The sequence below is a fragment of the Verticillium nonalfalfae genome (assembly GCF_003724135.2).
Source record: "Verticillium nonalfalfae strain VnAa140/NRRL 66861 chromosome Unknown scaffold_26, whole genome shotgun sequence".
NCBI lineage: Eukaryota > Fungi > Ascomycota > Sordariomycetes > Glomerellales > Plectosphaerellaceae > Verticillium > Verticillium nonalfalfae.
In genome coordinates, this window is record NW_021167251.1 from 179,497 (window position 1) to 204,713 (window position 25,217).

Below are 25,217 nucleotides of genomic sequence, written 5' to 3' on the forward strand. Positions count from 1 at the left end.
CTCCTGTGAGGTTCCATCGTCAGTTTCCGAACACCAACATCCGTCAGATGTCGTGCTGTGCCCCACGTACCTTACCTGGCACTCTAGCCCACCATCAAATGACCTCACTCGTGCTCCTCGGCTCCTCCACACCCAGTCGGGCTGGACACCACATCTCCCCATCTCCTAGCACATCACATCATGTCTACACAAGACAACAACGGCATCCCCGTGTCCTCGGCCCCAGATGGTCGAGGCTACAGGCTCTTCGAGCTCCCGCCCGAAGTTGAGTCGGCTCTCACATCACAAGCTCCTCCAGTGTACGACCTTCCGAGCCCTGGCCCCATCCCTATCCATCACCCACGGCACATAACACGCCTCGTGCCGGGATTTTCTTCTGACGTCTTGGCAGCCTATACATCAAGCATCCCGAGGAAGCCTCAACAGCTCAACTGTCCGTCCCCGGTGGCAAGACGTATGCGCTCCAGCAGAAGAACACGTCCAACGCGCTCCTCATCCTCTCACCGTCGACTGACGACTCTGTCCCCGGGCTTACTTCCGTCGCCACTGTTCATGACTTTATCGAACTGTTGCCCGAAGCACCTGGGCCTGAGGCTCGAGGAAACAAGGGCAAGTGGCACGAAAGATTTGGCAAGAATCGGTGACGAACAAGGCATTACGACGGCAGGCATTTCTTTCGTTCTGGATGGCGGATTAGGACACGTCCAATTTTGAGTCGTAATTACTTTCTTTCTTTCCATTCTCTGGACAACTCGTTGCATCATTACTAGTAGCATGTCACGGGTTCACGCAGCAATGGTTATCCTGGGCGTGCGAAAGAAGTGCTCCACGATGTGATACATGGGCATGTATTAAAATATTACCTGACACACCCCGTCAAGCACCTCAAGAAGTAGGATGCGATTCTTTGTGGACTACATGTACGAACAAGATGACCTGTCTCTATGATATTAGACCCGGATCCATCACTTGTAATCATCGTCCGAACCCTTGGACTCGAAGTCATCTTCTTCTTCTTCTTCATCCTCACTTTCTGACACCATGACCCTTTGGCGGCGCCTTGTGGATCGCCGTGGCGCTGCTCGTCGTTTAGGCCGAGGTTGTGTGTTCTTAGGTGCAGGCAACGTGTCAGACTGATCAGCCTCCTCAGGTTCGACATTGTCGGATTGATCGGATAGCTTTTGGACTGCATCGGCCTTACTTGAGGTTCCATCTCGGTCTTCACCGTGATCAACAATTAAATCATCCAGGCCTTCCTCTTCATCGTCATCAATAGGCGGGAAAAAGCTCGAGGTGACCTTTCTCGCTGGGGGTTGAGTCGTACTTTCCGCCGCGTCTTGGCCATCTGGCAGGAAACCGCCGGCCAGGTCATCGTCATGTCCAGCGGGGAGAAATCCGCCAGCCATATCCGGGTCGTCGTCGTACGCAGCCGGTCTATCGATCTCCTTGTCCAAGTCGTCATCGCCAACGCCCCCAACTTTTCGGCCGAAAATTTGAACGTCGTCCTCTACGTGTCCATAGTCTTGTCGAATTCGCTCCACAATTCGTAGCCCTTTAAGAAACTTGCTCCAAAGCCGCAATGCTTCTTTGCGCCGCTTCTCATCTTCCTTACGAGCCTTCTCCGCCTCGTCCTTTCGGAGCTCTTCCATCACCTGATCGTGGTGCTCCTCAGCCACGACAACACCTTGTATGACAGGTACAGCCATGCGGTGGCCGAACTCAAAGTCCACGACAGCCTCAGCAAAGTCGATTTGCAATCTCTTACACACCTTGACCACCCCTCGAAAGGGAATATGGACGGCTCCTTCCGGACACATGTGCTCTGCGAACAGGTCGATGTTGCCATAGTCATTCTTCGGGATGATCCCATCCTTGATCGGTGGAGGTATGATCCAGTCGGTTTGGTCGAAACTGTAAAGCCCCTGCAACACCTTTTGGCCACTGATAGCCTCGGCTTCAGCCAGCTCCCGTCTCCTATTTGTTGTCGCGGCACGGTACGGCACCTTCTTTAGTGGTAGTTCACCTGCTCGTGGCGCCCGTCCCTGCTTGTGCCACGTCTCTGCACTCTTGACATTGACGACATCCTTTCTGGCATAGACTGGCTCTTCGGCGCCGTCTTCAGCTTTATCCTTCGTCTTATCCTTGGCCTTACCCTTGTTTCGGAACATTTTGACCGCTTCCGCAGTAGGGAGAAGCGCCTCCTCGCGTTTCAAGTGCCGCTCGAGACAGAATTCCGTGGACTGTTTATAATACTGTAGCGTTTCCTCGCCTTCTTTTACCTCCTTCTTCTCAGGTTTGGCCGGCTTCAGGTCGGTTGAGTCTTCCTTTTCGTCCACTTCCGTGATGGGATACTTCCGGCTTCCCCGAACAAAGCCTTGGAGTGCGGACTTGAACCAGTCAAACTGGTTGTATCTCTTTATTTTCCCCCTCTTATCGTGAACAGGTATCTTCTCTAATGGCATCCTCATTCCTTTGGTTCTGCCAGGTAAAGTCTGTCGCTTGAGGTACCTGACCGTGACATCCTTGGCTGTGCCATCTTGGGAATAGCCAACGACATAGGCCATGACTTGTCGCGCTTTGTCGGCTTTGCTGCCCCTTGGCTCCAGCGATTCTATAAGCTCGCGGTTCGTTGCAATGACTTTCTTCACAATTGCGTCGACCGGCAGGTACATCTTGCTGACTGGCGATAACACCTCAGTCCAGTAATGAGGATATTCGAGGTCCTGGTCGAATTTCTTGGTGCTGGCGGGCTTGCTCGGCGCCACGTCGAGCTCGACAACAGAGTCTTCATCGCTGTCTGGAACGACTGATATCAGTGTGTCAGGCTCATCAGAATCCGCGGCCTCGTCTTTAACGCTCTTCCGTCGGATCGACCTCCCGTTAGTTGTTTTTGCTGGCGGTTTCCTTTTCGTCTGCTGTGTCGATTTCTTGACGCTGAGGTTCTTCTTCAAAGGCAAGTCGCCCTCTGTGGCCAACTTGCTCCGCTGCACGGCTGCCAATGTACTCGTGTCCTTCTCTGCATCGGCATCCTCTGCCTTTGTCCAGCCAAAGCCCAAGGGTTGTAGATTAGCAACCATCCGAGCCTCAAGGCCTAGAGCGCGCAGCAATGCTGTAAAGAGCTGCGCGCCAACATCGCGACTTCCAGAGCATGCCGCGGCACAAGCTCGAAAGCTATCGAGATCGTGAATTCTTTCTCCGTGAAGCTTCACGTCTTCGCTGGAATTAGCCCACTCTTTGGTCAGCCTGTCGAGACGCTCAAGAGACATATAGCCCAACTTGCGAATACCGGGCGCGGTGATCTGGAAACGCTGCTTCCACCAGGAGCTTAAACTCTTCATCAGTCGAAACAGGGGATCGCCGTGGCTCATGTCAACGGCACCTTCTTCCAAACGGTCGGCGGCTGGCCCCCAGTCTCGGGAATCTTCTTCGTCGGCCTTATGGACCTTTGTGCGCCGCTTTGGCTTGGCTTTAGGTTTCGTTTCCGATGCTTTCGTGGGCTTCCCGTCCAGTCCACTAGCGGTCCTCCAACGGTCGACCTCGTCGAAGAGCCGGGGCGGGATGTGCGACATCAAGGTAGCCTGCACCTCATGATCACAGAGCCAAGCATTTCGAATGGCGTTGTGCCAGAGAAGATGCTGCACGTGCACACAATGGGTTGCTATCCGAACCTTCCTTTCGATCTTCGAAGGGCCCTTCTTGTCGCCAAACGGGTTGGTCAGGGAGATCCGGGTGTCGCGGTGCAGGGTCAGTTCCAGGTCACCGGTGCCGACCGAAGTGTCGAGCATTGATGTCCTCGGCGCCGGGACGTCCTCAAACTCAATGTCTTCGTCATCTTCATCCTCGTCGTCATCGCCAGAGCCCACGGTCACATGTCGTTTCGCAATTGGAACTTCCTCAAAGTCTCCGTCCGAAAGGTCGCTCAAGGAGCTACAATCCTCACTGTCGTCGAGGGTCTCCAGAAATGTCTTGCTGGATTTGGCAACTGAGGCAGCCGAGGCAGCCGAGGCGTCGAGGTCATCGTATAGAGTTGCCTTGCGCTTACGACCGGTCGACGACGGAGGCGGTGCGGCTGCAGTCTTGGCCACTTGCCTTCGTTTTGACTTGCTTGGATGGGGCGACTCATCGCGCAGCCTTTTGCGCGGTACGCTAGGAGGCATTGTGAAAAAGCCGCCTAGGAGGGTTGTCGCGATTTACGACATGGCAGGACGGAGAAGGGCTTCTGTGGCGCCAGGTTTGCGCCAAGGCACCGACAAACCGAAAGTCTGGCGTCATTGATTTCACGGGAGGAACGCGAAGGCACGTGATCAGCAACCAACAATTCCAAGCCCAACAGGCAGATGCGTTTGGAGCAGACTTGACCCGTTTCGCGGATGTGTCATAGATGCGGGCTTGGGTCAAGCAAAACGACTGGATCACATGCGAAAAGCAAAAGTTAATGCGCCGTACGTGAATCGAACACGTCTCTCATGCTTGCTCGTTGTTAACGATGGAAGGCAGGAATCATAACCACTAGACCAACGGCGCTTGATGACAAACCCGGTGTTGGGGGAGATACTTGTTCGATGGGGCCAGCATGCTGGTATCACCCCACTACTAACTTGGAGGGGGAGGCTACATCAGCACTTGGCAGTATCTTGGGAGTTCCAGGTCGTTCTACACCACTTCGTCAGCGCTTCTACCACCCAACTTCTTAATAACTTGTCCAAGAGACTTCGGTAGCTTGCCTCCACGTACTCTGGTTTGCCTAACGACGGCCTTTTATAAATTTTATAAATCGACCTTAGCCATGGCGCCCACCCACCCCGAGGCCAATGACACCAGCTACGTCAACATGGGCGAGTCCAAGGACGGCTTTGACGAGACCCTTCTGGGCAAACACTGCGAGTACGACTACTGCAATCAACTCGATTTTCTTCCCTTCTTCTGCCAATCCTGCAAGAAGACGTTCTGCCTCGACCACCGCTCCGAAACCTCTCACAAGTGCGTCAATGCCGGCGCATGGGCCGAGCGTCGACGCCAGGCGCAGGCCGCGACACACTCACATGGCCAGGGACGCCTTATGCGCGACGCCGTTTCCGAGAAGCCTTGTGCGTCACCCTCGTGCAAGACCACGATTGGCACATCGCTCGTCCCTGGCGTCCACTGCTCCACCTGCAACCGCGACTACTGCCTAAAACATCGACTGAATGAAGACCACAACTGCAAGAACCTTGTGCCCATTGGCGCGAGGGCGGGAGGCAGCCAGATGGACGTCGTTGCGTCCAGGACGAAGAGCGCGCTCGAAAAGCTGCGGGCTTGGGGTTCCGCGAAGAAGGAGCAGGCCGGAAGGGCGCTACCCAAGCCAAAACCCACCTCGGTATCGCAACGCATGATCGCCGTCAACAACCTGAAGAAGACAGCCAAGGGTGACGACAAGCTGGCTCCGGAAAAGAGGATATACGTATACGTCGAAGCGGAGGCCGAGACGGCGAAAGCTAAATTTCCCAAGGGCGCCTTCTTCTTCTCCAAAGACTGGGTCGTGGGAAGGGTCCTGGACGATGCAGCGCGACGATTACAAGTCGAGAATATCAACAACCGTTCCTCGGACGAGAGGGACAAGCTCCGTGTCTTCCACGTAGAAGGAGGTCGGTTACTTGAGTTTAACGAGAAGGTTGGGTCGGCTCTGGTCAGTGGCAACACTGTTGTTTTGTTGCGCGGCGTTGGGCCACCTCCTGACTTGATCGAGGTGTGAGAAACGGATCGAGGTGTTCAGCGTTGCATTGCATGGGCTTGCATGGGCTGGTCGGTTCAGCATACTTAGAGATACCCTTGAATGTTATAGCATGACAGGCCATGTGTTATACAGTAGAACGCAACGGCGCTCAGGATTACGGGATGGCCATTATTTACATAGTATGTGCGGAGCTGTGTGTGTAGGCTGTGCCTCTGGCTTCAAGCTGGTTCCCTCGTTTGGTGCGTTATAGTTCCTTCTCCTTGGTTGGCTTCTTTACCAGCAAATCCTCGCGCCCAGTTGTTGGCGCATCACCAACGTACTGCTTCCCACCATACGCCTCAAAGCCCTTGTGGAACAGCCACTCTACAGCATTCTCCACTGGCTCGTCGAACAGCGTGGGTAGTGCTGGGACGACCGCAAGGCCGAGGCCGATGGGAGCCCACGTTCTGATTCTCGTGTTCTTCATGTTCTTCATCGCTCGTCCAGAGTAACGGACAACGCTGTGTATGGTGAACGCAGGTAAGCCCATACTTGCGAGGCTCTGAAAAATGGCTCTCTGCACCATAACGGTGCGGTAGTCCTCCAGAGGAGCGACCGTGCCGGCCTGCAGAGGAGTCTGCTCAGTTGCATCTACGGATTTGAGGCCCGAGATGTGCTCTTGTCGCTCCGTAAGCTGCAGTGCAGGGTTGAGTGTGCGCTGGTTGTGCAAATATGATTTGTAGCCCTCGTAGCTCACATCACCCAAAATGTAGAGCCACGAGATACCGTAGGCAGCGCGCACAAAATTGGGATGCGCCACGGGCCGGAATGACTCGCCAATATCGGATGTGTAGGCTACATAGCGGTGCGCGGAGCTCAGGATCGTGCGCACTCGGGTGGCGTAGGCTGCGTAACGAACGTTGGACTCGGTCGATTCGGGAGCGCTGCAAGACATGTCAGATCATGACTTTTACGCTTGAGCACTAATCGACACATACTAGCCGTCGACGAGCTCGTCGAAGAAGTTCTCGTCCTTGTCTGAATCATTTGCGATTTTTTGCAGTGAGGCCGGCAGCTTCCTGTGCTCGGGGAGCTTGTCGGGATCGAATGCTCCCGTGGCTTTCGCAGTTGTAGGTGGAGGGCTGTCTGCGGCTTTGTCCGCAGACGCTGCGGGCTTGTCTTGAGGCTTTCCCCACCACATTTAAAATGACTTCGGTGTAAGAATGGCGCCGTGGGAGTCTGGTCGTTGGTCGATGAAAAATGTTGAGATAAAAAAGAACCAGAAAAGAAGAAGGGAGTAAGTGCTAGATGTCGCGATTCGCCTTCCGGTTGCCTGCGCAAGTTGCTCTCGGATGACGTCCCGGTTGCGGCTGGATAAGGAGCGTTGTGACCGATAAGAAGCCAGCCGGTAATCCCGCCCCACCACCTCAAGTTCCAATTGTTCGATCTGAGTGCCTGAATATCCAGGCTGCAATGGGCATTCTCGGGAACGATTTCTGGAGCTTCAACATCGCGAAGACTAAACGAAGCTCAGTTTAACCCATCACCCCTCACCGTCGACCCTGTCAATCCTTCGAGCCTCGATACCCCCTTTCCACCGCCAAAATGGTTCAGATGTACTCTATCGCCGGTCGCCAGATTGGCTCCCACTACGTACGCTCCCTTCGACCCGCTCTCTCCCTCGGCCATTGTTGGTAAAGTGCTAATATGCCGTTTCCCACCCGCAGCTGGCCATTGGCGTCCTCGCCACCCTCTTCACCGGCTCTTACGTCTCCCTCAGCGGCGGTAGCAAGGCCCCCGCTGCCACTCCCCCCATCAACGCCTCCAGCTCGGACGAAGCCGACTTCATCAAGTGCGTCATTTGCTCCCTCTTGAAGGCCGCGATGCCGTGCGGCTTGCGCCGTGATCGATTGGTTGCCCGACTTAATGCTAATACATGATATAGGAAGTTCCTCGACAGCCAGGACAAGGATGCGAAGAAGCACTAATGTGATTGACGGATGGAGCTGGAGCGAGCGGTCGGTGCGACCCGTGTACATTTAGAGGCGATGAGGTCAAGCGAATCAACCACGACTGTTGCCCACGCGCGGCTCGAACAATTACTACCTCGACTTATTTTTCTGGCATTGATCGAGCTGATGAACGGCTGCGTCGTTTTTGAAAGGGCTACGAGAGCGCAACCTCTGGATGACAGGCGGCCAATTTCTGTGAAGATCTCTGTCTTGACTGGCCCGATGACTTTTTCGCGAGACTTACTTTGATGCACAGCGACATACGGAGACCTCCCAGCTCGATGTTGTCTTTGGGCTCTTCCTCTTCTTGATGATTCAGCGTATTGATTGGTCGCCATATTCCACGGAACCATGCGCCCTGGTCGTTCCCTTCCTGTTTTCGCCCCCGGAAGAAAGGTTCATGTAACGACAGCAGGTCTTCTTGGGATCCATCTCAGAAATCTGGCTCACGTATGATGACAGCGCCATAAACCCTTTTAATTCATGTGACAGTAATCCACGTTACCTCAAAGCTGGGTCTGTAGAGCTATCTACCAAACGCCCACATAACCATCAGAAGGCTACGGTGGACAAATCGTGGTAGCAATGTTTATCGCCATAGAGTTTGGGCTATTCCGACGAAACTGTTCGCAATTACAAGGCTATAGAGAATGTAACGAAGCTTGCGGACTTGACCAGCCAGACTTTTTGGCCATTGCAATGTTCTTGCTGTCAGGTTCTGGGAGAACACGCCCATCGTCCCACCGTAGAATCTCAAGCAAGATAGCCGCGTAAGGTCATGCTTACACCCAGTTCATAGGCAAACAGGGGATGGTTGAGTGACATTGTCTCTCAGCTTCTTTGTCCCAACGTCGTACAAAGCTTATGGATTGTACAGGTAGTAGCTGACACAGCATATCGGCATTTGAAGTACACAGTCTTTATAGCCACTACGGCGATATTCCTAGTCCCCATGGTTTACGGTGAGAAAATTGGGGCTATTGGCTGTAAAATATGAGCAACTAAGTAGGTCTTGATAATTCTGACAAGATGTCAGAGGAACTTGTGAAGCCCATGGCGGCCCTTCTCAACCAAGGGTGTAATCAACTGGACAGCCCTACCAAGGTCGCCAGTAAAATGTTCCCAGGGACCGTAAGGGGAGAGATTCAAGTAATTACTGTCATAATAAGCTAGTCGGTGGGCGACTAGGTAAAAAGATCTCATGCTTTGCGATGACAGGCGCAGGTAGACTTTATTCCTCCGTTGTAGACACACACGGACAGCCCGCTGAAGGGTACCTTATACAAGGTGGGGCCACTGTAGCCCGCACACTCCAGTCTCTGGTACGCGTCTCCGCCTGAGCCCATTAAACGAGACGCGACACGCGCATCCCGTCCCCCTCCAAGTCGAGTCAAACGTCTTCCCTCAGCGCCCACCATCCGTGCTTGCAATAGCAAATCTGAGCGATTGAGGAACCCGACATTTCAGCACATGAACAATGGGGTCTAATGAAGGCTCAGCTAAGCAGAATGCTGCCACGGCGCGCCACGAGGAGCACCAGTACCTTGACCTCGTCCGGAATATCCTCGACAACGGCGAGCACCGCCCAGACAGGTCAGACTTGAGGATTCGCAGAAGGCAACTGTAAACTGACTGAACACAGGACCGGCACCGGCACCTACTCCATATTCGCGCCGACACCGCTCAAGTTCAGCCTCAACCAGAATGGCGAGCCCCTCCTTCCCCTGCTGACGACGAAGCGCGTCTTCCTTCGCGCCGTCGTCGCCGAGCTTCTGTGGTTCGTACAGGGCAGCACGTCATCCATACCGCTAAGCGAGGCGGGCATCAAGATCTGGGACGGCAACGGCTCGCGCGAGTTCCTCGACAGCGTAGGACTCTCACACCGCGAGGTAGGCGACCTCGGTCCCGTATACGGCTTCCAATGGCGGCACTTCGGTGCCGAGTACGTTGATGCGAAGACGGACTACACGGGACAAGGCGTCGACCAGCTGGCAGAGATTGTGCACAAGCTCAAGACCAATCCGTACGACCGGCGCATCATCCTCAGCGCATGGAACCCGGCGCACCTGAAGAAGATGGCGCTGCCGCCCTGCCACATGTTTGCTCAGTTTTACGTCTCCTACCCGCGGGCCAAAAGAGGCAATGCTGCGGTCGCGGACGCCGAGGAGAAGCCCAAGGGCCACCTGCACTGCCAGCTCTACCAACGGTCATGTGACATGGGTCTCGGCGTGCCGTTCAACATTGCGAGCTACGCGCTGCTGACGCACATGATTGCGCGTGCATGCGATCTGGTCCCTGGGAGCCTGACGCATGTCATGGGCGATGCGCACGTCTACCTCGACCACGTCGATGCGCTGGAGACACAGCTCGAGCGGGAGCCCAGAGCTTTCCCGCTGCTCGAGATGACGCGCGAGGCAGGCTGTGACATTGACGGCTGGAAGGCAGAGGACTTTGTGGTCAAGGGGTATGACCCTCACAAGACGATTGCCATGAAGATGTCGGTGTAGATGACAAGGAACGGGATACACGGATTGAGGGTTCGGTTAGAGTGTTTGATCATGAGAAGGCGTTCTTGGGTGGGGTAGTGACAAGCCAAGGCGGACACTTTGGTTCATGGCAATGCAATGATTATTTCTCCAGTACATAAGCACGTAGAGGATGGCCAGTCTGCATGCCGATCGAGTAATGGAGGCGACAACCCCCTTAACATGGCTCTTGCCACGATGCAACGAGGGTGGTGGGAAAATCAATTGTGCGATTGAAACATGCATGAGACGCGAAAGCTTATGCAGTCAAATCACAGAAACCAGGTCGGGTAGCGCAATATCCACACAGTCGAAGTACAGTGCATCTGTGCTGATCCCACTGCCTCCTGCCCGCAGTACGCCCGCGCCTCGCTTGGGGCAGGTGCGTGCCTGCCCTCCGTTCTTCTCTTCCTCACTACACCATCTCCTTAACTGCAAATCCGCTCTCCACCACACATCGCACCTAACCTCTGACTCGGAACGGTTACAACGATCCCTCTTCAATTCAATCGCGCCTTTCGCCCATCTCCATCCCGTCGCGCATCCATCGCTGTGTGTCTGAACCAAGTCGCCTCTTCATGGCTGACCAGCCCATGGCGTCCGCCCCGGACGCCCACGACGTCAATGCAGGACCTATCGTCCACGACACCCACGATGGCCTTGAGCATGATCATGATCACGACCACGACCACGACCACGGCCACGGCCACGAACACGAACACGATCACGATCACGAAACCCACGAAGCCCACGACGTGCATGATGTTCACCAAGTCGCAGACACGTCCATCGCCTCCACCGCCGGCGGCACACCCGCCAAAGAGCGCCATTCCCTGACCCTCGACCAGCGACGCGCCCTCCGACGCTGGGCTAATGCGCAGACGAATCGACCCAGCCACAAGACGTGCATCGAGTGGTTCTATGCGCAGTATGGCCAGCACATTTCTCAGTCAACTGTTTCGCACTCTCTGTCGCCTAAATACTCACGCCTCGACGGCGACAACCCCCAGCTCTCCGGTTCGCGCCTGCGCTTTGGCAACTGGCCTGACGTTGAGAAGCTTGTCCTCCTCTGGTACCAACAGGTCCAGGCGTCTGGTCGCCAGCCTACCAACGAGGAGCTCGGCGAGAAGGCCAAGTCTATCTTCGCTCAGCTGCCGCGCTACAAGGACGAGCAGCCGCCCGAGTTCTCCCCCGGCTGGATTCACCGCTTCAAGAAGCGCTACGGACTCCTCGTGCGCCGCCAGCGCCGCCATGGCGACGGCTCCCTGAGCCCTGCCGAAGACATCAACTACCTGGCCGACTGCGTGCCCCGCTTCCTGGCCATTTCGGCCGACACGTCTCCAGCGGCCATCAAGGAGTCTGTCCTGCGCGTCGTCGGTGTCGAGGCGACGCTCCAAGTGTGCGCCCTCGTGCGCGACGAAATCCTCCGTCGTGCGCAGAACCCCAATGCCGGCCTGCCCTCCGGCACCGCCTCGCCCCAACTCGCCCTCCCACCCGCTCCCCACCCACACAACACGCACCCCACCGACCCGAACCTGGTGCCTGCCCCCACGGGCAACGGTGCCGACACGACCATGTACGGCACAGGCGACGAAGACCCAGAGGTCGTCCTCCAAAACGCGCTGCGCCAGCTGCAGCAAGAGGAGGCCGATGCCGAGGCCAGCGCCGCCGTCGCCCGCGAAGAGCGCGAGCAGCGCGAACGCGCCCAAGGTACGGCGGCCGCGGCCCTCGCGACGCCGGCGATGCACCGCGTATCCGCTGGCCCCGGCGGCGGCGGCGGCAGCAACAGCACAGCCGGAGGCGCCGCCCGATACACCCCCGTACCGGGAAGTGGCCCCCCACTGCATGGACCCCATGGCGAGGACCTCACGCTAACCCCCATAAAGTCGGATGAGCCAGTCTCCAGCCACGACCGCCCGGTGCGTTGCCCGTTCTGCGTTAATCAGCGCATGCTGCGAACCATCAAGGAGGCAGTGGAACACCTGTCGACACACGTCATTGTTTAGTTCAGATCCCTTGTCAAACCAGGTTTTTTTTTTGGCCCTTCGTTTCAGGGAGGCGGGGGGAAAGTTTAAAAAGTCTATGAAGGTGGGTGCCATTGAAGAACAAAGACTGTCTACCTATTGTATCAGGCCGGCGTATGAAGCAACCTCAGGGTTATACGGGGTGGTAATGGCTAGGCAGAGGGCAGGTGGGCGGGCGTACGGTATAATGGCGCATGGGAGGCAAGGCGGGATCAGGAAGGCATCGACGGGTCGGGATGAAAGCTCTCTTGCGTCGGTTGGAAGAAAGCAAGAGAGACGGCGTGCATGAAATGGGGCCTTTGTATGACGACTATGCGGATGCGCCTGCAGGCCTATATCCAAGCAGTCTGCTAGTGCCTTGAACATTTGACTGCGGACATATTTGCGCCTGCTGTACCGTGTCACTTGAAGTGTGAGGCTCTTCCTCCGAGACACCGCAGTTGCTGTGGAGGGGAAACAGGTCAATGATGAATAGCACATATCACAAAACACACAGCAAGTAAACGAAAAATATAAGCATAGTCTTCATTTCACCTCGTGCATCTTGACCCAACTCCGTTCCTCGTGGTATAGCCTCAGCCTGTCCCAAGCTCTCCCCTTCATTGCCCGACAAAATATCCACCCAGAGCGGGTGTCCTTTTCCCACCGTGAGGTCTGCTTCTCTTGCCACCAAATCGTCCGAGCTGACCCTCCCCGCACACAGGCTCTGCCCTTGCTGGTGGAGAAGCTCCGTGGCCGACGGCACAGTTCCAGGACAACCCAACCGTTGAACGCCTCTGCGAGTCGCTGCATGCCCTCAAAGGCACTGCCCTCCTCGTACCCTACATATCTTTGGAGAAGTCAATGTCACATCGATAGCTCATCTGCCTCATCCTATTCTCCAGCAGGAGAATAACAAGGTATGAGGAATTTGCGACGGACTGGAAGAAACATGAATGGAGAACGCAGCCGCAAAGCAAGAAAACAGAAAGGGTTTGAGTGTAAGTGGGTTCCACCGACACAACATAACAACATGTCTTGATGCCAGCTACTAAGAAGTGAAGAAAATTTGACCTGTGCAAACGAAAGCCAGGCCCTCCCAAAGCAGACCTGACAATGCAATGCGCGTAAAAAGGGGGAATCATGAAAACTAAGAAAAAAAAAGCAGCAGCAGGGCGACTGGGGGGGTATGTTTTGGGCTCTCTTGATGAAATCATGGCAAAACCGCGAGGCAACACACACACACAAATACAGCCCCTAGACCTGATCGACATAAAGCAGAAGCTTGTCGTTCCTTTGCAGGGCGACGTCGAGGTCATTGTTGCTCATAAGACTCGGCTTGTCTCCTGTGCGCTCGTCCTTATACGACAGTTGCACAGATTCGTTCATAGGAATCTTCAATCGATCGCAGATCTTTTCGTACAACTGCTGGAATTGGATGTCGGTGGGGACGCGGATGGCGATGAGGTCACCGTTGAAGCACAGCTTGACTTTCATTGCGGAAACGCTCTGGTTGATGCCGGGGGAAGGTGACGGCTGGGGTCCTTGGGAGAGTGAGGATGTCTGACGCGTCATACTGGGCTGGTTGCTGTTTGATCGTTGCGGTGCTGCAGACAGGCCTGAGTAGCCTCCGCCGCTCAGGTTGTTCCTGGAAGACTGCCGCGAGGCACCATCCGCGGGAGAGTCTGTTGATGACTGTTGAGAGGCGCCTGACAGCCTGTACTCTTCACCTGTCGAGTTGGGGTCGATTTCGTAATCACCCTCGCGGGGGGCGAAGAATTGCTTCACCAGCATGCATCGAGCAATATAAGGTGGCTGTGCGAGTAGGTTCTTGACATAGGCATCAAGATTGTGCAGTCGGCCCTCCGTGATAGCGTCTGTCACGTAGTTGACGGGACCGGGCATGTAAGGCAGGGTGCGCTTCTGGGTGCCAGTGTTGCCAGCTTCGGCTGGAAATTCGGTCAAGAGGGCGATTTGGAAGTCGTAGAAGTCCTCATAATAACGCGACAACTCCCAATGACGTCCGTCCTCGAGAACCGCCTCAATGACAAACCAATACTTTTCTTCGGCGAAGCAGTACCTGGGAATGCGGGCCGAGATGGGCGCATACATCTGCGAGACGGGCTTTGCAGCATACGAGTTTTGAACGGCACCTTGTTGCGAGGCGCGGACCTGCTGCGGGCAAAAAGTCAGTGAACTGCTGCCAAGTCAAAGGGCATTTGGCGAACTTACGTGGTTGGCGCTGTTCTGGCTGCTCATACGCCCTTGCTGCTGGAGGCTCATACGCTCCATACCTTGCTCCAAGCCCTGACCAACCGGCTGACCGGCTCCCTCAAATTTACCAAGGGTAATGCTGCTGTTCTTGTATTCGGCGGCCATCTTCTTCCACTCCTCCACCTTAGGCACACCAGCCTTCTTGATGGCTTCTGCTGGGTTGCTCACTGCCTGGTTGGTAGCCATGTCTCGAATCTCAATGAACGAGACCGGGATCAAGCCAGGCCCTCCAAGCCTCCCTATGGGCTTGGCGACAAACCACTCCGGGTTGGACTGGGCGATGACAATAATAGCCTCGCCCTGTTTCGCCTCCAGTTCATCTGCACGCTCAGCTTGGAAGTCGTACATGACGATACCGTACACCATTGCGCCCGACTTGCTCCCAGATCGAGAAGTGCGCTGAGTAATCGCGCCAGGCATGGGACCGCTAGGTGGAGAGATAGGTCCTCCTCCGTGATTGTTGGCTTCAGCGTACCCCGAGTCATGCTCAGGTGCTCGGGAGGGCGGAGCTTGCGGCGGGTTGCTTCCGTCAGACTGAGCGCTGTCACGTTCGGTGCGGCCGAGGGCCTGGAAGAAAGCCACCGGGACAAGGCCACGAGCATCTGGAAGTGCGGGGTTGCAGGCCTCGTACCAGTCGGGGTCATTTTCCTTTCCAATAACGTGGAAGAAGTCTCCACGCGAAAAGCTGAGTTCTTGTTCAGACTGCGCCTCGTAATCGTACAGCGCTCGAATGACCTGTAGTGTCTGCGTTAGCAAGGCGTGCAAGTCGCGCGGGGTCTGCTGTATCGCACCTTTTTCGGTGGCACGATGGCGATGGCGGATTTCGGGGCGATGGAAACTTTTGAGTTATCCTTCTCGCCTTTGATCGATCTGCGTAAAGCCTGCAATAAAGCATGTTTGGTCAGTACGTTGGTCATCTTGCTGTGTACGGCAGCTAAGAGAAGGTGGAAATGGTAGGAAAGGGGGAAACCGCAGTTTCCTGTACAGTTGCATGGAAAAGAAGACGCAAAAGCAATTTGTGTGCATGCGACGAAGAGCTCCACGAACCTTCATCTTGTGCGACGAGCTGATGCTCAGTTTGTCAGGGCGTGAGAGCAGCCACTATCCTCCTCGCGTGCGCGAATGTGTTGTGCGACGCCTGAAAGAATCAATGCGCCGTATTGTCTTGGTATTATGACGCCGCAAGCGTTTTCCCCAGAGTAGCCTGCTTCAACTTTCTCTTCTCAGCAGAAAAAGAAGCGGCGACTAAAAGCGTAGAAGTAGAAGTCGGAATGACTGATGGTTTCGTGTGTTTCCGGCGCGAGGTCGGGATAATAGTGGCAATATGGGGTTATTGCACCACAGAGGAGAGACGAAGTTGAGGGGTGCCAGCCGGACGTTGAGTCAGTGAATGGTAGGACCCTGCTTGGTTGATCGGACGGCGGCTTGTGGCAGATTCGCGGCAAGGTAGGATTCCTGCTGCACCTTGAGCGAATGTAGGAGGGCGGGGACTTTGGCGTCAAGTCTCAGAAGCTCGAGTGCGAACGCGATGCTGCGTCTTCAAGGTCAAGTCCTCCTTCGCACTTATGCAAACTGATGTCTCGGTAAATGGGCGATTTCGAGTTCTCCTTTGGTTTCAACCTGCGTGTCGCGGTTGAACGTGGAAAAGTAAAAGAAGGGGGGTCGTGTGCCTGGTGTATTCCGTGATGGAGGTACGAGTGGGAGAGAATGCGAGCAGTGCGCAAATGCAAATGCCTCAATGACCGTGGCTCTTCCGTCAAGTGTCGTGGGACTTGTTGGAGCGTTGTCGAGAGATGTTGTCGCAACGTTTTGATATGTGCATTCAACGCATACTAATTCCGATGCCTGTCGTCGAGATGCAGAGAATTTCGGCCTGGTCGCAGTAGGCAGGGAGACTCGAGGCTGGCGCAGCAGAAGGAGGGAGGCAAGGAGGGGAGGGGGGGGGGTGTGGTGGCAGGCGCTGGTGGGCATGAGAAGGAGGTCTCTCTGGGTCGGTAAGACTAAGAAATGCAGGTGCAGGGGAGTGGAGGAGGGAACCAGCCGTGGGAAAAGGACTCGGCTTTGCTTGGTTCACAGCCATCCACCCTGGAAATACTATGCCGCACCAGTCGTTGCCTGCACCTCCTCCCACTGCGCCAGCCGGAAGAGAGGGGCCTCCCTCCCAGCTAGGTACAGTACCAGCACCATCGTAGCACACCTTTGCTGCATGTACGCTAATTAGATGGGACGGGATGGGGATCCTCCAGCGAACGACCAGGCCGAAGAGCCCGAACAAGGGGGTAGGGCGACGGGTTGGTGGTTGGGTGCACATTGGGAGCACGCCTGAACCAAACATCTTTGTGGGTTCGTCTGTCCTCCCTGTATTGGGCTGCTGCGTGCCTCCGTCGCCTGTTTGATTCCTTGACTGCCATTCTCCTACTGACCGGCTGGGCAATTCCATGCCGTCATGACAGCGCGAGAGAAGGCCGAGCGCCCGGATCTTATGATCACTATCATACAGCATGCCAACAGAAACAACTAGCCAGCTCCAACCACGCACACGGCCTTTGAGCCCCTCCCCCTCAAACGCACCGATCAGCTCAGCGTGTGGCCCCAACGCTTTGAATGCCGACTCCTACCCTCTGTTGTCAGCCCAGCTGAACCGACTGCCTACCGGCCCATGCTTTCGTTTGGCTCGCGTCCGGTTCTGCATTGACGTCGTTGCTTTCCCTTGCACAAGAACATCCCGCATGGCTCTCGGTCTCTATTGCGTGAGCCTCGATCGAATCGATATACCTGAGGGGTCGATCGAGGGAGGGGTAGTTTTGTTCAGAATGTACGAGCCAGAGACAGCGGCGGCATCTTATCGATAATATGGGCAACGCGCGTAGCAGCACACACGCGACGCAAGGGCCCTCGTACCACCACAGAACCCAGATTCCCCTAACATCAAGTGACCCATCTGCGGCTGGCATGAATCACGAATTACCCTGGCGGGGGTGGCTTACCCACTACCCATCTATCGGAAGCCTCGATGCCACTTTTTTTTTTTGGGCCTCCATGTCATGCTGCGACTGAGCTCCTGTGCTGTCTCGCCTTGACGTGAAGCCTTGTCTCTCTACCTGTACGTGGACAGGCAAGCAAGACATTTATCGTCATATTGCACCTCTCGGAGCGTGGCGGGCTGTACCATGGCTCAGCGATTTGGTAGGCCGCCTGCACGCTGCCGCCGGGCTGGCGCGCGGTTCGTGTTTGACGTTGTTTGGGCCATCCTACCAGTTCTCCTCATTGAGCCGTTGATCAAGAGGTAGCACATCAGTGAATGTATCGCACTACATAACCATGGAGCTGCACGCACACACGTCACAACCTCCCCGATGACGACGCCCTCGTCCTTCGAACAATTCTTCTAGAAAGAAACGCCGTGTGCGATTTGCTGGAGCACGGGGCTTGCTGCGCCCCGTTCCAATTCCAATTCATTCGTCTCATCCATCAGATGCTTCAGATTAATTGATTTCTTGTGGAGGCCCGTCCATCTCCGCCTCCCCCCGGATGTGCCCCGGGGCTCGTGCCCGGCTCGGCCGCATGCCGGTTTCAGTCCGAGAGTTCCAAGCGGGCTCATCAATGCCTTCACAAACAAGTCTGACTAGGACGCGGGCGATCCCGTGTCATACGCCGCTCGGGTTCACACGTGCATTGTGAGGGGGCTGAAGAGGCACAGCCTTAAGGTAAAACAAACTTCTTCTTTTGTTCATCCAACGCCGGACAGCCAACTTGGCTCGCTTTGCAAAAGCAAGCCAAGTTTGTTGTCTCGGACTCCTTTTCAGCACATGGTATCTAGTACTACCATAAATATGGGCTCCTCTCTTACTCGTCATGCGCTGCTCGTCTCAAACAATGAACACCGTCCGGCAGCACCCGTCTCATGTGAAAACCAAAGTGCCCCCGATGGCCGCGTAAGTAAAGAATAAATATCAAAGGGTATCAAGTGGCAAATCGAGCCATGGAGAAGAGTCCGATAAAAAGCCACCCTCAAGGTGCTTGCAAGGACACGATGACGCTGCACGGGTTTGCTCTTGAGAGAGAGTACAGCCATATGAGGCATACATGCGCACCGCATCGTAACGAGGCAGGCGTTTTGACCGCGTGCAGTGAACACCATTAGGCTGCCTGGCTAGACAATCCTGTCCGGTTTTCGTAGCGGAATTGGTCGTGTCGTGACCAGGTATGTCGTTAGGAGGACAGGAGGTGAAAAGAAGAAAAGAAAGGGACGAGATTGGCTACATGTATGGAATCGTGTGGCCATTGCTGCAGCCATGATCATGGGCTGACAATGCGCTCATCGTACGCGGCTGCGGAAAGATGTGCTACATGGCTGCAAACGTGGAATATCGTATGCAGCCAACGAATTACGGGTGTCCTTAAATCTGTCCCTTGATATCGACGGTGCGGAAGGCCGCGCTTCGAGCCGTCTCGAATAGCGGGCCAGCCTTGCCGGTCATGAGGGAGATGGAATCTTGCCGCTCTTCAAGAAGATCTTGACCATTGTAGTCAACAATGAACTGAGCAGCGTCGTGATCGGACTCGAAACCGAGTTCCTCAGTGATGAATCGTAACTTTACGTCTGGTTTGTAACTATGAGTGTGTCAGCAGGAAATTTCTGGCGAGCAGGGGATGGAGAATGAACTTACGCTTTGCAAATGTTGCACAAAGCTGCGAGACGCTCTCGTACGACAAACATGTCCATGAGATAAGCGCCCATGTTGGGGGTGTCGAGATACAACTGGAAAAATTTGTGGTAGTTACCCAGGGCTAGCGCTGAGCGAACACTTAGTGCATGTTTAATAGGGCCCTTCTCCTTCTCTGCTGTGGTTAGATCTGCCATCGCATCATTCAATCCGGTGCGGTTGGCGGTATGGATAAAGTAGAGGATACGGTATGCCTTGAATTCGATGGGGTTCCCCTGCAGACCCAGCGCATACAAAGTGCGCAGCTGGGTCTGACACTGATTATACTCACCGAGGTCCCCCTTTTCCAAGGCAATCCGGGCGTGCAATTCGTAGACCGTTACAGTGAAGTCATTCTTAATCCGCTGCACGGTCAGGTCTTGGCGTACGGATTTTAGTTGGTCGCAAATGTAGGAATAGTTGCTCTCCTTCCGCCACTTCTTCTTCAATACATCCAAAGTTTTATGAAGCACAGGCTCGGGTCGCACCAGGGACGGGACGGGGGCAGACGTCAACCTCAGGTATCTCTTCTCGAGAACCTCACAGGTACCGATCACGGGACCCGTTGACGGCGGAGGCGTGGGGGATCGTGGCGCCGACTGATAGTTACCCCATCGGCGCTGGCGTTTCTCCAGCTGCTTCTGGAACTTACTGGATTTAGGCAGGGGTTCGTCCATACTGGGTCGTTTATCAGGCGAGGGGTGTGTGATGCGATCCTCAAGGGACGAAGTGTGGTTGTTGTTAGTATGACGCCACGGCATAGCAGAAGACTGATCATCGCCGCCGAGATCAGTCGACTTGCGCTTCTTTGCGTTTACATTGAACATGGAAGTAGCAGCTGCATGATGACGGGCCGCTTGAACAAGAGCAGTGGGTGATGGCATGTGGTCCCAGTCGATGGAGTCGATGCTACCAGTGTCCACGGCGCTGGATATCGTCTCTTTCAACTTGGCCTCGACCTCCTCTCTAGAGACGGACGGGTTCAGGTTGGCTGGTAGGAAAGCACGACGAACATATTCGCGAACAGAGGGAGAGAACACAACTTTGCCCTTCGGCGGAGGAGCAGCAGGTGCGGGAGTGATAGTTTCGGACGAGGGCATCGCAACGGGGGCGTGAGACATAGGGTGAGGAGGATACTGGCCGAAGCCCTGACGGACCTGAACCGGCGTATAGGCTGGGTCTGCACGGACAGTCAGCCTTGTGTCGTGTTGTTTTGCACAGAACCAAGACTTACTGGGCGGGTAGGCATAGTTCGAGACGGGAGGAACAGGAGTCGGATGTTGAAGACCAGGAGGTGCGGTCTGCCAGCCGGAAGGCATCATGGTGATGATGAGGGTAAATCGCGCGTATGTCGGTTGGTGGTCCGATGGTCCGAAGACGCTGCCTTGATTAGTTGTCTTTCGTGGAGGCTTTCTAGAGACTAGATTTCGTCGGTGTGCCTGCTATTGTCGACTCGGGCTTGCTGTCGAGTGTGCGTGTGAAGCTGTGAAAGAGTCGAGAGGAATCTGTGGAGCAGAGGATCTGTGGGCAAAGCATAGACTTCTTTCTTACTTGAGAGGAGTCGCAACGCACGGACCTTATGATCAGCCACGTGACTGAGCATCCCCCAAGGAAGCTTTCTCATTATCACCTGTTGGCTACCTAGAAAGTCTCCCTTTTACCCAGGCAACTCGCTCTGAGTACACCAAGAAATTTTCCGTAAGCTTTTACTGCACCCACGCCATCCGGCCTTGGAACATAGGTTCGCCAGGTTTTCCGGGGTGTTCACCAAGGCGCCCTCAAGTGTCTACCTTAGCGTCCGACAACGAGATTACCGGCAAGTCCAAACGCGAACATATGAGTCAGCATGATCGTATCTACCTGTCACAGAACACTTCTCTAGCTCCAGATTCGCAGATTCCTCCAAGGGTCAAGATGCAGCGTTGTAACGTCCTCGCATTGTGCTTCGGACCCCTGGAAAGTACAAGTAGACGTCATGGTTAGCCTTCAATGTTTCGATTCGAGTAACGCTGGCTCAAATGGGGCAAACAGCATGTGACGTTTTGCCCCTGGTCTTATCTAGCGGCACGCTTATCAGCAGTAGAGGGGCGGCCGGCCAGGACAGGGATGGACACCTTGACTCTCAGGGCGCGGGGGGGGGGGGAGGGCACTTCATAAGGTCATCGACACACGACTCGCAACCCAATCTTGCCGCGAGGACCTGGCCGACCATTCTTAACGCCCGCGAACCATGTGGCATCCATAGATTACTCGACGATTGCCAGAGCTTCATGTGCTTTTGTACGTGTGCTAGCTAGCCTATGGTCGTCATCCATCTCCCTCGCATCAACCGACCTGCAACGAAGCAAGCTGGCAAAGCGGCCGCTCTGGCATGACGGATGTTTCTCAAATCCATCGACCTCACCACCGCTCTTCGGCCTTCCTATCTGCCTGACGAGGTCCTGCTATTTGTGCAAGACAATGTGGGCCTATATGAGGGGTAAGTCGGGATGCGCCCTAGATTTGCGACCAAACTGCTGCTGACTCTAGCTCGTAGGAAGTATAAGTTGCCGCACCATCAAAATGGCCAGGTATACCTGACATCGCACCGAATCTGCTATGTCGACAAAGAAGATCCTCGAACGCACTCGGTCGCACTCGAGTTGAAAGATGTCGACCGCTACGAGTTCTACGCTGGCTTCCTCAAGTCGTCGGCCAAGATAACGCTCATACCGAAACCCTTGAAGCGTTCCTCGCTCATGGCCAGAGCATCAGCCATATCCCCAGCCACCGGACGGCCAAGCTCTCATATCGGTCCTGGTTCAGGTTCCACCACACCTGCTTCGTCCGATGGCCCCTACAGACCCCCCTCCGAGCAGCCGTCGGTCAGCTCTGCAACCTGGGTCTGCACCATATGCAGCTTCTCAAACCCAGTTCCTTCGAATTTCGATCCAACCACGGCCAATATTCATACACCTCTGCCGCCATGCCTCGCTTGCGGGATCAAGCCCTCCTTGGCGCACGTGTTAAAGGCGGCCATCTCCAACGCCACGAATAGGTCCGCTGCAGCACCTGCGACTCCTTCCGGGCCGCTGCCTGCCGCAGCGCAACCCCAACGGTCGAACTCGCGAACAGGAGAAACGGGCGGGCCCCCACTGTGGCCAGGATCGTCCAGCATCATAGGCACGCCTCCTCCACAGCAACCAGTGCAGCCAGCGCCGCTCGACCCCAGCGCCCATTTCCAATGCCCTCGGTGTACGTTCCTCAACCATCCATCGTTGCTAACATGTGAAATATGCGGTGCGCCGCTCTTGGCCCAAAACACACCGACATCGGCCCTCAAGGAGGCCCCTCAACGAACAGAGTCACCGGGGCCCGTTCTGAAGGGACCTACCGCTGGATCTGGGTCTGACACGGCGGAGAGCGTCAAGATATCCTTCCGAGGGGGAGGCGAGAAGATCTTCCACGAAAGGCTCAAAAACTCCATCGCGCAGCGAAAATGGCTTTTGCAAGGAGCCCCGCCGGTACCGAGAAGCGGTCGAGCCTCGAGTGAAAATGGGGCTCATGGCCAGTCACCGTCAGGCTCAGGCCCGGAACGAAAGAAAGGAGTGGGCATTGCCGGGCTTGAGCAGCGCGGCCTCGATATGCGCAAGAACAACGAGGTCATGATTGGCAGCGCTTTTGAGGACTTGGACGCTCTCATGGCCTCGGCGAAGGAGATCGTGGCGCTCGCAGAGAGATTCGCGCGACAGGCCAACGGGGGCAGTGGCGCGGCGGCTTCTGAGGCGAACGCGCTGCTCGCCGAGTCGGCCAGCCAGCTCGGGCTGATCACGACAAAGGACATAGTCAGCGGAAGCAGCTCTGAGAAGCTCTACCTCTCGGAGCTGGCTCGTAATCTGGCCGAGTTTCTGACAGACGACGCCCGTGGCGTCCTCAAGAAGGCGGGCGGGGTTTTGAGTCTGGTCGACCTGTGGGCCATGTTCAACCGGGCCCGCGGCGGTGTCGAGCTTGTCAGCCCCATGGACTTTGAGAAGGCGGCCCAGATGTGGGAGTCGCTCAAGCTCCCCGTGCGGCTGCGCACCTTCAAGAGCGGTGTCATGGTGGTCCAGAGCAGTGACAGGACCGACGAGACGACCATCAAGGCCCTCAAGTCATGGCTGGCAGACCTTCACGAGTTTCCCCCCGAGCGCGAGGTGGCATGGGACTGGCGAATGTTCGGCCGTGGAGTCACAGCACGCGACGCAGCCGAGAGGTTTGGCTGGAGCATCGGCGTGGCTGAGGAAGAGCTGGAAATGGCCGAAGAGCGCGGCGTGCTCTGTCGCGAGGAGGGTATCGAGGGTCTCAAGTTCTGGGAGAACTTTATCGACACGGGCGAGCGTCACAAGCGGCGCGTCAAGAAGCGGACAACGGAGGATGACCAGGTCACACGTGCACTTAAAGAGGCGGGCTTCATTTGATGAGGGTGGGGGGTACACCCCAAGTCTACCTGCCGCACCTCAACTCATTGAAAACGTGTGCGTCCCCATCTGTTTGTCCCTTCTATGTATCTTCTTGATGTGTTGTTCATTAGCCAGCCGTGCGGGAGGATTTGCCCCTCCTTTTGTTGTTGTACAGTTGCAGATAAAAAGCAGACATCACCCAATCCCCCCGAAACGCCATATCCAATTATCGGAAAGCCGAAGCCACTTCTGGCCGGTGCGGCCCGAACGCAGTGCAGAGCAGAGTCCAGAGGTCCCTATCAAACCAACCTCTCCATGAGGTTCCGCCTGACCTTTGTGTTCACAACGCCGCCGACGCCAAAAGCGGGCACGATGCGGCCTATCCTCGCGGCGACGCTGATGGCCCAGTTCTTGCGGACGGCAGCCCACCTCTCGCTCCAGGGCACCACGGCGCCGCTGCCCGGTCTGTTGTACAGATCGAGGCCGAGCAGGTGGAGCGGCGTGCTGATGGCCTGTACGGCGGCCGGCGCCATGAACTGGGCGACGGTCATGCCGTCGACCTTGCGTCTCAGCTCGGCGCCCATGCGCTCATTGATCCAGGGCCCCAGCAACGGCGGCACGTTGAAGCTCGCAAAGATGGTGATGCAGTCGCGCACGGCAAACAGGGCGTAGGAGGCTGGAGTGACGGGCCGCGGGACGACGCCGGGGGGACCGAACATGCGCACGAAGACCTGGTCCTTGTAGATGCAGACACCAATGTTGGCGGCCGAGGAGGCGGCAAACTTGGCCGTGCCAGCCGTCACGGTGGTGGCGGGCTTGTTCGCGACGGTCGAGGAGACGGTGTCGAGTGTGTTGGCTGTCAGGTAGGTGCTTCCGTAGACGAGGAAGATGAGCGCGGCGGGTTTAGAGAAGAGGAGGGCGTGGGGTCGGAGCAGCAGCGTGCGGAAGGAGGATTTGATCGAGTCGCCCAGCGTCTTGGAGCCTGATGCATTCTCCATGATGGAGCTATGGTCATGTTAGTCGCGGCACTTCTCAAGGCTCTTGTGGTCTTTTTTTTTTTTTTTTTTTCCGGTCAGAAAAGACAACGCATTGCGAGAGTACGCACCGGTCAATGATGGATATCACAGGGGCGACCAAGGCCGCGGCGCTCGCGGCTGCCAGCAGGTCAGAGCCGAGGCGCAGTCCCAAGTTTTGTGTGTTCCATATCCTTTCTCGTTCTATACGTGCCGGCAGCGCGCCGAGGACGTCAATCTTTTTATCGGGCGCCATGACGGCGACGGCCAGCGGACTGGACGGTTGCAGCGCAAGTGGTGATTCTGCCGAGCCCAGCGTTCGGCAGGCTGTGCTGTCGTCGTTCATCGCTTTCTGCGAGCCGGGGTGTCTGGTCTCGTTCGCCGGTTCGGCGAAGCAGCCTGGTTGTCCGAAAAGCGAGCCAGTTTGGCGACCGAGTTGGGATACGTTCTACTTGCGCTGTCCGTCGATCCGTGGCAGAGCGCAAAAGGTCGGGGCGAAAAGCTGCAATTTCTCTCGAGGTTGTCGGTGACTCCCTAATGGTTGACGATGACTAGGAACAGGACGGAATGGGAC

At 55.9% G+C, this 25,217-nt stretch overlaps 10 protein-coding genes and 1 non-coding gene across 11 annotated transcripts; 5 read left to right on the forward strand and 6 right to left on the reverse strand.

Annotated features, from left to right (window-relative positions):
• Positions 1–180: 180 nt before the first annotated feature.
• On the forward strand, positions 181–644 carry D7B24_004607 (uncharacterized protein; the record flags this gene model as incomplete). Its single annotated transcript, XM_028638775.1, has 2 exons — positions 181–299; positions 392–644. The coding sequence occupies 2 exons, from the start codon at positions 181–183 to the stop codon at positions 642–644; spliced, it is 372 nt and encodes a 123-aa protein (XP_028496683.1).
• Positions 645–965: 321 nt separating this feature from the next.
• On the reverse strand, positions 966–4,157 carry D7B24_004608 (uncharacterized protein; the record flags this gene model as incomplete). Its single annotated transcript, XM_028638776.1, has 1 exon — positions 966–4,157. The coding sequence occupies one exon, from the start codon at positions 4,155–4,157 to the stop codon at positions 966–968; it is 3,192 nt and encodes a 1,063-aa protein (XP_028496684.1).
• A 279-nt stretch (positions 4,158–4,436) lies between these two features.
• D7B24_004609 lies at positions 4,437–4,524 on the reverse strand. The gene has a single exon. It is a non-coding gene; the product is annotated as a tRNA-Gly (tRNA).
• Positions 4,525–4,786: 262 nt separating this feature from the next.
• Positions 4,787–5,731, forward strand: D7B24_004610 (uncharacterized protein; the record flags this gene model as incomplete). The annotated part of the gene is made up of 1 exon (XM_028638777.1): positions 4,787–5,731. One exon carries the CDS (start codon positions 4,787–4,789, stop codon positions 5,729–5,731), a length of 945 nt encoding a protein of 314 aa, XP_028496685.1.
• Positions 5,732–5,957: 226 nt separating this feature from the next.
• D7B24_004611 (uncharacterized protein) lies at positions 5,958–6,893 on the reverse strand (the record flags this gene model as incomplete). The annotated part of the gene is made up of 2 exons (XM_028638778.1): positions 5,958–6,636; positions 6,691–6,893. The coding sequence occupies 2 exons, from the start codon at positions 6,891–6,893 to the stop codon at positions 5,958–5,960; spliced, it is 882 nt and encodes a 293-aa protein (XP_028496686.1).
• A 404-nt stretch (positions 6,894–7,297) lies between these two features.
• D7B24_004612 (uncharacterized protein) lies at positions 7,298–7,680 on the forward strand (the record flags this gene model as incomplete). The annotated part of the gene is made up of 3 exons (XM_028638779.1): positions 7,298–7,345; positions 7,420–7,544; positions 7,638–7,680. The coding sequence occupies 3 exons, from the start codon at positions 7,298–7,300 to the stop codon at positions 7,678–7,680; spliced, it is 216 nt and encodes a 71-aa protein (XP_028496687.1).
• Positions 7,681–9,181: 1,501 nt separating this feature from the next.
• TMP1 (Thymidylate synthase) lies at positions 9,182–10,211 on the forward strand (the record flags this gene model as incomplete). Its single annotated transcript, XM_028638780.1, has 2 exons — positions 9,182–9,297; positions 9,347–10,211. The coding sequence occupies 2 exons, from the start codon at positions 9,182–9,184 to the stop codon at positions 10,209–10,211; spliced, it is 981 nt and encodes a 326-aa protein (XP_028496688.1).
• Positions 10,212–13,489: 3,278 nt separating this feature from the next.
• On the reverse strand, positions 13,490–15,423 carry BEM1 (bud emergence protein 1; the record flags this gene model as incomplete). The annotated part of the gene is made up of 3 exons (XM_028638781.1): positions 13,490–14,407; positions 14,465–15,241; positions 15,298–15,423. The coding sequence occupies 3 exons, from the start codon at positions 15,421–15,423 to the stop codon at positions 13,490–13,492; spliced, it is 1,821 nt and encodes a 606-aa protein (XP_028496689.1).
• Positions 15,424–18,906: 3,483 nt separating this feature from the next.
• D7B24_004615 (uncharacterized protein) lies at positions 18,907–20,534 on the reverse strand (the record flags this gene model as incomplete). The annotated part of the gene is made up of 3 exons (XM_028638782.1): positions 18,907–19,120; positions 19,177–20,392; positions 20,447–20,534. 3 exons carry the CDS (start codon positions 20,532–20,534, stop codon positions 18,907–18,909), a joined length of 1,518 nt encoding a protein of 505 aa, XP_028496690.1.
• A 1,056-nt stretch (positions 20,535–21,590) lies between these two features.
• D7B24_004616 (uncharacterized protein) lies at positions 21,591–23,648 on the forward strand (the record flags this gene model as incomplete). Its single annotated transcript, XM_028638783.1, has 2 exons — positions 21,591–21,691; positions 21,749–23,648. The coding sequence occupies 2 exons, from the start codon at positions 21,591–21,593 to the stop codon at positions 23,646–23,648; spliced, it is 2,001 nt and encodes a 666-aa protein (XP_028496691.1).
• Positions 23,649–23,929: 281 nt separating this feature from the next.
• On the reverse strand, positions 23,930–24,989 carry D7B24_004617 (uncharacterized protein; the record flags this gene model as incomplete). Its single annotated transcript, XM_028638784.1, has 2 exons — positions 23,930–24,635; positions 24,736–24,989. 2 exons carry the CDS (start codon positions 24,987–24,989, stop codon positions 23,930–23,932), a joined length of 960 nt encoding a protein of 319 aa, XP_028496692.1.
• Positions 24,990–25,217: the final 228 nt, after the last annotated feature.